Source organism: Astatotilapia calliptera, unplaced genomic scaffold (assembly GCF_900246225.1).
Source record: "Astatotilapia calliptera unplaced genomic scaffold, fAstCal1.2 U_scaffold_98, whole genome shotgun sequence".
Lineage (NCBI taxonomy): Eukaryota > Metazoa > Chordata > Actinopteri > Cichliformes > Cichlidae > Astatotilapia > Astatotilapia calliptera.
In genome coordinates, this window is record NW_020535842.1 from 30638 (window position 1) to 41927 (window position 11290).

At 39.8% G+C, this 11290-nt stretch overlaps 1 protein-coding gene across 1 annotated transcript; it reads left to right on the plus strand.

The window, feature by feature from the left end:
• Nucleotides 1–628: 628 nt before the first annotated feature.
• Nucleotides 629–7899, plus strand: nol9 (nucleolar protein 9). Its single transcript, XM_026161591.1, has 12 exons — nt 629–657; nt 940–961; nt 2241–2453; nt 2558–2693; nt 3302–3398; nt 3590–3687; nt 4241–4408; nt 4508–4760; nt 4854–4968; nt 5165–5339; nt 5808–5941; nt 6923–7899. The coding sequence occupies exons 1-12, from the start codon at nt 629–631 to the stop codon at nt 7040–7042; spliced, it is 1560 nt and encodes a 519-aa protein (XP_026017376.1). The 3' UTR covers nt 7043–7899.
• Nucleotides 7900–11290: the final 3391 nt, after the last annotated feature.

Here is an 11290-nt window from a genome sequence, read left to right on the forward strand (position 1 = left end):
GGGGAGAAAGATGGGGATCATTTGGAATAGATAAAGAAACCTGGGCATTACAGTCATCTTCACCACATTTATCCGTCCTGCCAGCGAAAGTGGAAGTTTTGACCACCTACCCAGATCAGATTTAGTACTGTCCAGAATAGACCTGTAGTTATACTGGAAAATAGTCTTAATCGAGCCAGCTATTTCCAGTCCCAAATATGTGAATTTGTCATTTTCAATTTTAAAAGGCAAATCGTCATAAGTGGTCTGTTTTGCCAGATTGTTCAATGGAAACAGTAAAGATTTTGATAAATTAACCTTATACCCCGATATGTTGCTGAACTCCCGCAGCCAGCGGAAAAGGTGGGGCATACTCCCAATTGGGTCTGATATCTGCAAAAGGAGATCATCAGCATAAAGCAGAGTTTTATAAGTTACCTCACCCCTGGATATACCTTTAATCCTCTCATCAGATCTGATAGCAATTGCCAGCGGTTCGATCGCAATGTCAAACAGGAAGGGTGACAGGCAACAGCCCTGCCTCGTCCCCCTGTAGAGCGAAAAATATTCCGAAATCAGACCATTTGTCCTGACTGCAGCCATAGGCGTTGAATATAGGACTTTAATCCATCTACAAAAAGTAGGTCCCATGCCGAATTTCTCCAGAACTGTGAAAAGGTAGGACCATTCGATTCTATCAAACGCCTTTTCAGCGTCAAGGCTCAGAATAACTTCCGGTTGTATTGTCGAATGGGGGGAGAATACCACATTAAACAGTCGTCTCACATTAAAAAATGACTGCCGTCCGGGAATGAAGCCCGTTTGGTCCTCATTAATAATGGTGGAAATAATAGGGTCCAACCGTAGTGCAAGAGTTTTGGTTAAAATCTTATAGTCACAGCACAAAAGACTTATTGGCCTGTATGAGCTACACTGTACAGGATCTTTATCTTTCTTTAGTAAGACTGAGATCGTGGCCTGGGTAAGCGTCTGCGGCAGATTGCCAGTAGCAAAAGATTCAGCATAAACTGATTCTAAAATAGGTGTGAGCTTCGAAGAGAATTCCTTGTAAAACTCCATGGGGAAACCGTCCGGACCTGGCGACCTTCCAGTCTGAGATAATTTAATAGCGTTCGTTATCTCTTCAATCGACAACGGCTGTTCCAAAGGCGACTGAGCGTCCGGAGAGAGCTTGGGAAGATCCAGCGAGTCAAGAAACGAGTAGATCTCGGATGAATTACTGCCCACCTCTGATTGATATAGGGTGGAGTAAAAATATTTGAACTGGTCATTAATGACTCGGGGGTCGTGAGATATCGAATCAGCACCTATTTCAATTCCCGAAATCACGCGCTCAGCTGACCGCTGTTTGAGCAGAAGTGCAAGGAGCCTCCCCGCTTTATCTCCATGCTCATAATATACCTGCCTGGATTTAAAAATATTTCTTTCGGCAAAGTCTGGATTTTTTAAGCTAATAATTATATGATAATAATTATAATTTCTTTACCCCACCTGTTGCACTGCAATGCATGTTCGCAGACTGTCTTAAGTGAAATGTAAACAATAGAAAATTAACTAAAGGATGTCTTGTGAAGCATTTCTAAAAAAGTGGTCATCAACTTTCTCCATTAGCCCAGGCTTTCTGCTTCAGTTTCTGTGCACACTCACACTGAAAGAGGATGTTTACTCTTGAGTGCTTATTGTTTGAGTCATAAATATGAGACAAACTAGTGATGAAGATGTGTGAAAACAGTAAAACTGTAGTTTGTGCAGCTATAACGTTATATAACCCCATAACACAACAACAGTCACCTCAAGGCCCTTTATATTGCAAGGTAAAGCCCCTACAATAAAAGAGAGAAATCCTTAACAAGCAGATAACCCTCCCTATGAGCAAGCACTTGGTGACAGTGGAAAAGAAAACTCCTCTTTAAGAAGAAGAAACAAGCAGAATCAGGCTCAGCGAGGGGCAGCCATCTGCCATGACCGGTTGGTTAATAGGGGAAGAAGACTGTATAAAAGACATGCTATGGGAGAGAGCCATAGATTAATAATAACTAATGATTAAATGCAAAGTGGTGTATAAAAACATGGCGACTAAACTGTAAATAAATTGTAACAATTGTGACATGTACACATATGATTTTAAACAGAAACTGTGATGATTCTGATTTAATCTGAGCATCTTTTTCTGCGTTATTTTCTGTGAAAGGAAGTTTTAATAAAGGCATATGTATCATAAAACACAGACACTGATATAGCTCTATCAGTTAAATGCTGAATATATAGTATTAGAACGTGTTTTTCTGACTTTTAATTGCTGTGAATATGCATTTTTAACAGCATCACGAAAGAAGCTGTTAAAAAGCATAACGACAAATTCATCCATCATCCTGCTGGAGCCCATCGAGACGCCTATGACACGGTTTCTTTCCAGCTTTCCAGATCTCAGCGAATTGTTCAACCACCCGATGGTAAGGTGGCAGATATGTTCACACTTGGATTTAGTCAGCAAAGCAGACAAATTTCAACATAATTTACATGCAGAATCTGAAAAGCTTCTCCTGCTTGTTTGTAGACTGAACTCATGTCAGCTGTTCCTGACACTCCACTCAACGGTTTGGGTATGATTCCTCTCGACAGCTACATTGAAGGGCTGAAAATGTCGAAGAGCTACAGACATGCTCTCAACACATTAGTCAGTGTGTGCAAAGGTAACCCACTTTTAGATGTGCCAAATTATACACGAGTCACTTTTATGCTACAAGGCTAAATTTATTTATTTTGTAACCCTTACACACACACAGAACAGTACTGAATAAAGTTCATTGTATCATAATCATTTATGTGTGTGAATGTTCGATAGGAAACAGTGTAGAAGAAAGTGCGTGTGCGACTGGGTGAAGTTGTGCAAAGCGCTTTTAGTGCTCAGGATAGAAAAGCACTCCACTACATTTACTAGTTCAAACAAGGAGGTTTAGTTATCAGTGTTCCTAAAAGAGTTTATATAAGAACTTAACAGATACCAAATGTAACTTAACTGACTTCAGTAGAAAGTGTTTCACACTCTGAGGGCTTTAACAGTAAGTTGGTCAGTTGCTGAGAATTACCAGTCACAGTTATTGTGTTGGTTTAACAGTGATCAGCAGAAAAACAGAATATAATAGTCAGTGTAAGTTTTGCTCTTCACTCTTAGTAGGAGTCCTGCAGAATTGTTCTGTAACTGAATCGAACCACAGACGTTTATGTGATAAGAACATACCAAAACAAAATGCTCACTTTGGTTGCTTTCATGAAAACCTGACATGTTTTTCATTGACAGGAGACATAGATGGCTGTCCTGTTATCCTGGTGTGTGGGACCAAGAATGTTGGAAAGTCAACATTTATTCGCGTGCTCATTAACACCTTGCTGAATTAGTACGTTTCTCACTAACTACAGTTTTTATAATGTCCTGTTCACTATGTCATTGGTCCTGCTCTGGTCCTCTCTCTTTATTGTAATGTTTAGTTTGCTTTGGTTCACATTTACACAAGGGTCTTTACAGCCTACAAACATCTCTGTGGGTCATTTAAAGTGGAGAATAACGATATGTTTTGTTTTCCTTCAGCACTGCTAGTGTCGACTATTTGGAAGGTGACCTCGGTCAAACAGAATTCACCCCTGCTGGTTGCCTGTCTCTCCTCACTGTCAGAGAACCCCTTTTAGGTATGTTTCAATCCTCATTATATGTTCAAAATCTTTACATCTTTACAACTGGGGCTAAATTATTAACAACAATGTGTTGGAAGAGCCATTCCTTGCTTACCTTAGATTAAAGATTGGAAACTGACACAGCCAGTCCACCTGTGTCTAGGAGTAAAAGTGTTAGCCTTTCAGCTTCTTTTAAACCTATGTAACATGTGAGAATCATGTGTGATTCAAAATGTGATGTCAAAATTGTTATTTTATGGTGGGTTTTGTGTAGAATTATGCCTCTATAGTTCAATTCAATTCAGTTTTATTTACATAGTGCCAAATAAACAGTCGCCTCAAGGCGCTTTATATTGTAAGGTAGACCCTACAATAATACATACAGCGAAAAACCCAACAATCATATGATCCCCTATGAGCAGGCACTTTGGCGACAATGGGAAGGAAAACTCCCTTTTAACAGGAAGAAACCTCCAGCAGAACCAGCCTCTATAGTGTTTTCTTCATTTCTGACTCCTACTTGATTAGTAAGAGTGGGTTAAAAGACGTATAATGATCTGCTTTGCAGGTCCTCCTTTCACACATCAGCAGACTCCAGACCACATGATCTACTACGGTCAGTCATCATGCAACTCAGACCTGGGTCGATATATGGAATCTCTTAAATCCTTATGGTGCAGAAGATCCCAGACCAGAGAGGCTCCGATTATTATCAACACCATGGGCTGGGTCAAAGGTCAGTGTGAGCTGCCTTCTGTGACATCAGTGAAACAATGTAGGAGAATTTAAATACACTAATAATAATAAAAATTTCTAAATGTGTGTCTGTTCACAGGATTTGGATTCAAGCTGCTGGTTGACATGATCCGCTTCTTCCCAGTTTCCCATGTTGTCCAGCTCAGTCACAGTGGTGTCAATCAGTGCCCCGCCCTCACTCCAGACTTTCTGAGAACGGAAGATGGCTTTCAGACTCACCCACCCGCCCAGACCGCTCTGGATGAGTTTACAGAAAGCCACAGCCCCCCAAGAATCTACAGTCACATTAGTATACAAGCAGAGTTTCAAGGAGTTGGGAGTCAAGGAACAGCGTAAGTACACCACTGCACCACCATTATTAATATACTGGTGTAAAAACATTATTCCAGACTCTTGGCTACATCTCATATCGCTGCATTTGACAGGAAACACCAGCGTAGTGATGAGCTGAGAAATCTGTCTCTCCTGGCCTATCTGAGTCAGCTGCAGTGTCCGGACCCTGGACCAGTCAGACCTCTGCACAGCCTCACACCATACCAGGTACACAAGAAGCACATGACTCTCTGATCACAGTCTATACATATATGAATACAATTCATGACATTTAAATCAGGGAGAAATGGCTGTCTATGCTCCAGTTTTGGTTTAAACCTCCTTAAACTGCAAACTGTTGTTTTTAAAGATGTTTTTATATTTATTAAGCAACCACCTAACAATTTTCTTGCTAAACCCACAGGTTCCACACACAGCGATTGCGTTAGGTGTTACCCACTGCGATGTGGTGCCCTCGCACATGTTTCATGCTTCCAATGGTAGTCTGGTAGGACTCTGCTGCCTGGCAGAAAAAGTACCAAGCAAGGGAGGTCCAGTCTTTCTTTCCCAGGCACCCATCTGCCCATGTGTGGGATTTGGTAAGTGTCCTTTCTGAGTTATTGTGTTGACTTTGGCTTTACTTCCTCATTGACTGAAACATTTTTATCAAGTTAAAAATGTATGTTGCTGATATCTTTTTTTTTAAAAAGCTCAAGTTATTGTTACTGCCACAATAAACTGGTTTTTCAGTTTATTGAAGCTTTCTTTCTTTAACTGTAGTAACTGGTCAGAAAAATACGTTTATATCTAATCGGGGGGGGGGATCCAAAAAGTCTAGGAAGGAAGGAAATAAAAATATTTGTGAAGAGCTGAAAATGTTTTGTAGATTATGTAGTGAAGACTTTATTCCATAAACTGAAGTTTCAGCACCAGATTCAATTCTTAAGATCGGGAATAAAGAAACACATTTATTAGATGTAATAGACCAGGGCACCCAAATCCATTTGACAATTTGAGAATTAAAGAGTCGTTATATGTCGTTATATTTACTTGATACTGTCTTCCAGGGCTCCTCCGAGGTATTGACATGGCACGGGGTCTGTACTTCCTGCTGACACCTGTAGATCCGTCAGTTCTTCGTAAAGTCAACTGTCTCCTCTTGGGAGCAATTTCAATGCCTTCCTGTATCTTCACAACACAGGTTAGATCCTTTTTCATGTTTTTCATTTTGTTTTCATGTTATCAAAAATGTTTTCAGTTGCTGAAAAGTCACTTCAGACTGTTCTACTTTAAAGCATGTTGTTATAATAGATGCAGTTAATAAGCATTGTGTTGTTGGAACATGCAGGCCCCCCCCACCTTAAAATGATACCATCTGAAAGGGCTCATGTGTTGCTCTAAAACCTGTATGGACCTTGCAGCACTGGTGTTGCCTTTCCAGATGTGCAGGCTGTTTCATCTCTAGGCACAAGTGCACCTCTATAGCATTAGAGATGAAGGCTCTTTAAGGGAGCACTAATAACAACCCAGGTGGTACCTGAGGACTTGGCATTCATGTTTTCCCCCCTCCAAAAAAGCCAAAATTTGGTTCATCTGACGCACTTTTCCATTAGTCCATTTTAAATGAGAGAAGATGGTGACATTGATCGATCACGTCCACATATGGCTTCTTCTTTGCATAATGGAGCTTTAACCTGGATGGCACAGTGAACTGTGTTCACATACAGTGATTCCTAGAAGTGTCCAAGCCCACGTAGTGATTTCCTTGACAGAATTATGTCTTCCTTTTTTATTTAATGCACTGCTTCCTAGGGTCCGACTATCACAGGCATGTAGATGATGAGATGTTTTACGTCTTTACAGTTTTGCTGCAGCTGTTTCTTTTTAGTGTTACTTACTTTTCCAAACTTTTGTTCATCCGTCCCAGTTTCTTTTGAGATCTGTTGCTGCCAATAAATTTAAAAATCAGATTTAAAACAGTTTTTCATCAAATAGTAAAATGTATCAGTTTAAACATTTGATATGTTTGTCTTTGATTTGTTGTGAATAAAATCAGTTGCATTCTGTTTTTATTTACATTTATTTACATTCAGAGTTCCAAAGTTCTCAGTTGTGTATAACTATATCTAAAGATGACATTACTATTCTATTGTGACGTGTAGTGTCTTTGTTTCTATTTCAGCCGGGCATTGATGGGGAGATGCCCTATGTTACTACAGACTACAGTTTTGATCTCACTGGAGCAGGAAAGCTGCGAGTCTTCAAGGGAATGACGAGGCCCAGTCAAGTGGAGATGCAGTGACATTTCTGCAGCATTTTATTGCCCTTTACATTTCCCCATCAGTCAGCGCTGGCCTTTGAATGTACAGAACTGAGGTTGAGGTGGGACACTTCTTACTTTTGTTTTAAGGTTCATACTCTGACCTTACTGGAGTTCTTTTTTTGAGAGCCCTTGCCATATCTTGGAACCTGAAACTGTATGTTTGTTTGATGCTGTGAAGGCGCTTAGGTGTTTTCTCTCACATGGACAGTAAAATAACACGACACGTTATAGTCAAAGCTTTCGTTTGATGGTTCTTTTTCTTCTTTTTTTTGTTTTTTGTGGATGACATTCCAAATCTTAAATGCCTGCCAGATAATAAACTTGAAGCAAGTTTGTTTCCAGACTATGTGGTTCTTACCTTCACCAGCTATTTAGAGCATTGTGAATGGTGGTTGTTACAGCTGCTTTGATATTTAAATATCATAATCATATATCCATGTAGAGTTCAAATGGTTTAATAGCAATTTAATTTATCACTGTGTGCAGTATTTTGCCTGATCCAGACAAGTAGTTTTCCATGTTGGCAGCTGTTTTGTTATAAAGTATCCACCGCCGGCGCTTTCCGTGTTGTTTTCCCTTCCATTCAACAAAAAAATAAAGAAGAGGACAGGATGCAGTTATGAAGACGTCTTTCACGTGAGCTCAGTTGAAGTTGCAAAGAAAACCCAACAAGGACAATGCCCGTGTTGTTTGTACACCAATCAAAGCCTTTACAGAAGTGTCTCCATTTTTATTGCCCTCTTTTGCATTTGTTACTTAAGGCCATTCAAGAGGTTTTGTTTACAGTTCCTTATGTTGACCTGTGTGGGATGAAAATAAAGAGCTTGTTGTTTCTAGATGTTTGGCTTTTTCCCCTCAAGGGGGCAGCAGCCACTTTGTTTTGAACAGCAGAACTCTAGCCTGTAATAAGATTGTAATTCTGTTAAACTATAATGTTTCGTAATGAATTTACGATGCAAATTAAGATTAAGGAAGAAGATCGCTGGACCGAGATGCTGCTGCACGAAGGCTGACCTTTATCTTATCTCGGTGGAAGGACTGTAAGGACTCGGCCGTAAACAACCGGTCACGCAGTGGAGAATTGCTCATTTGTTAAGTGGGCTGTTTTAACATCCCCTTTCTGCCCCCTCGCTCGTCTTTGTTCACTGTTGCCCGCCTCTTTATTTGAGGGTGGGAGCGCACAAACGCAGCACAGCTACATTTTGGCAGAGTCATTGTTTCGGCTTTGTCACGTCAGATGTTTTCCTCTAGACCTCATGCAACCCAGAGCCCACTGTAGATGTGCCACTAGGCAGTCTACATGAAACTGGTGGGATATATTTCAGTTCAGAGTACATTTAAATGCATGAAAAGTCTCATCAGTAGTGCACATGCCACTCATCTCAAAAAACAAATAAACCAGAAATGTGATTTAAGATAACATAGATGCAATCCCCTTTTTCAGTTCTAAGGTTTTGCATATCAGGACGTAATAAAAATCAATTTGTTCTATCAAAAGTTTAAATATGTTAATAATTATGCCATTTTTTTTATTTGCAAAAGTCAAAATGCAGAACTGGTGTGTGAAAAAACTAAGTGTACCCATGATTCATTAGCAGTAATTGAAGTATTTGTTTTCTGTATGACTTTATCCCTCTCTCACAGCATTGTGGAGAAATTTTGGCCCAGTCTTTACAATGTTGCCTCAGTTCCCTGAGGTTTGCGGGTATTTGTTTATGAACAGCTCTCTTAAGGTCCCACCACAGTATCTTAATCATGTTGAACTTTGACTTTGCCATTGCAACACCTTGACTTTTTCTTTTTCAGATGTAGTTTTGCTGCTATGCTTGGGATCGTTATCCTCTTGCATTACCAATTTTGGCCAAGCTTTAGCTGGCAAGCAGATGGTCTCATATTTAACTCTAGAATACTTTGGTACACAGACGAGCTCATGGTTGACTCAAAGTGACTGCAAGGTGCCCATGTCATGTGGCTGCAAAACAAGCCCAAATCATCAGGCCACCATCGAGCTTGACAGTTGTTATGAGGTGCAAATGTGCTGTGTTTGGTTGGTGCAGTGCATTGTGTCCAAACATCTCCACTTTGGTCAAATATGTCCAAAGTGAGGACGCTGCTCCAGAATCTTGTGGTTTGTTCAGATGTAATTTTTCAAACTTAAGCTGTCCTGCCATATTCTCTTTAAAGAACATGGCAGTATGGCTTGTTTTGGTAACCCTCCCGAACTAGCCATACTCATTCAGTCTTTTTCTAATTCTGTTGTCATGAACATTAACATTTAACATGCTGATAAAGGCCCAAAGAGTCTGAGATGTAGCGCTTGGGATTTATACAGTTTCTCCGAGCATTGTATGTTCTGACACTGTGGTGAGTTTGCTGTGATTGTCAACTGTCTTGAATATTTTTCACTTGTGAATAATGATGAGCTAAAAATTATTTGGAAATGAGTTTATAACTCGTCTCAGGTTTGATGGCAGCAACGTTTCTATAAGATCACTACTGATGTCTTTCCTCTTTGGTGCCCCGTCCCCCAAAAACTAAATCCTCCAAAATTTCAATTTCAATCAAAAATCAAATAGAAACGTATCACAGGCTATTATTACATCAGCCTGACCTTTGAGTAATTGAAATTGTCATATTTTCCCGATATTGTCTACATTTTGCACACCACCTCATTACTTTTAAAGGGAAAACATTTGGCAGTCCAGTTAAGTATAAAAATTTTAGTTTTTGTTTTAATGGGACATGTGAGCTGGGTTTTTTTTGGTTCCTATGGTGGGTTTGGCAGAGTTGGTGAGGTTCTTGATCTGGTTAAAACTTGGAACATCAACCAGAAAAGTATCGAGGACACCTGCCAAAAGGCAAAGCTGTGCACAAATCCTGTTTTCGTTGCTGTATTTTTCCTCACAAAAAAATCCGTGCCTCACTCTTTATGTGATGTTCATCTTCTTCCTGCAACAACAACAACAATGTAGAGACAGTGTTGTTCACATTCAATGTAAACATGCATGCAATTACAGATTCTTTAGACTGTTTGATTACATTGATTTTCACAGTAGCTAGCATGAATACTTGATGTCTACTTAGTTTTGGTACATTTAATAGTCTTCATCATGTCACTCGATATCTGTATTGATATTAATAGAAAAATATTCACTGCTGCAATCAGCAGACTTTTTAAAAGTTTCTCTATCATCTATTTAACTGGTGATTCCATAGAAGCAGTGTTTATGTCCCAGGGAGCACTAAAATTAACGCTAACTGACCTGGTGCCCCAACTCACCACCACTGTTACTGCATGAGAGTACAGTGAGGCAAGGACAGTTAATCCTGCAACGCCCACTGCCATTGGAAGAGAGCATAGATAGAACCAGTGAGCAAAATGTGATGTAATACTTTACAGAAGTACTGTTTTAATGTACTTGTACATTAAGCAGTTCTCTATTACCTTCCGCTTCTATTCCACAGCATTCTTATTGGAAATAATGTACTTTGTAGTTCACATCATGTATTTTAAAGCTCTGGTACTACTGATGCTGGCTTAATATAAATAAAGCTACATTTAAGTATATAAGTAAATAAAATAGTTTCTAGTTGCAACATTAATTCGCTATACACATTAATAAACCAATAGTGATGTAACGTACATGTGCTCCAAAACAGTTACTTTTACCTCAGTTACTTTAGCTTATTTGAGTACATTTTAATGCTAAACTATTACTGTGGCTTTTATTTAATAGGCTACTTGTTTTATAGTTTTGTAAAACGGTTTTAATACATAAAGTTGTCTGAGGTCTTATGCACCACCTTTTTTTTTAAATTAATACCATCTGTATAAGGACACAAGGCTGCGTATGAGTCAGAAAACCTTGCCCAGTGTTGTCTACACCGACTTTACTTCATTTCCTTTGCCCCACCACCCAGTGCTGCTTTGTTTTAGGCGCACCCCTATTAAAAAAAAACACCCAAAACTGGAAACGCCTCTGATAAAAAACAGAAGGTTTCGCAGGCACAACATTAACTGGAGGGCCCACTATAGAAAGGTGTAGCCTTTGTTGGGTTGGGATGTCCCAGGGATTTCCGCTCTCCTTTCTCGTCACCTGCCGTTTTCAAGGTGGAGCCAACACCTGATGCTGTTTCGTGTTCACTGTTTACATGTGACAAGTTTACTGAAAGCGTGAATGAACCTCTGCTCTGTGCTGCTGTTGACTGCATGTGTGTCTCTGGCGC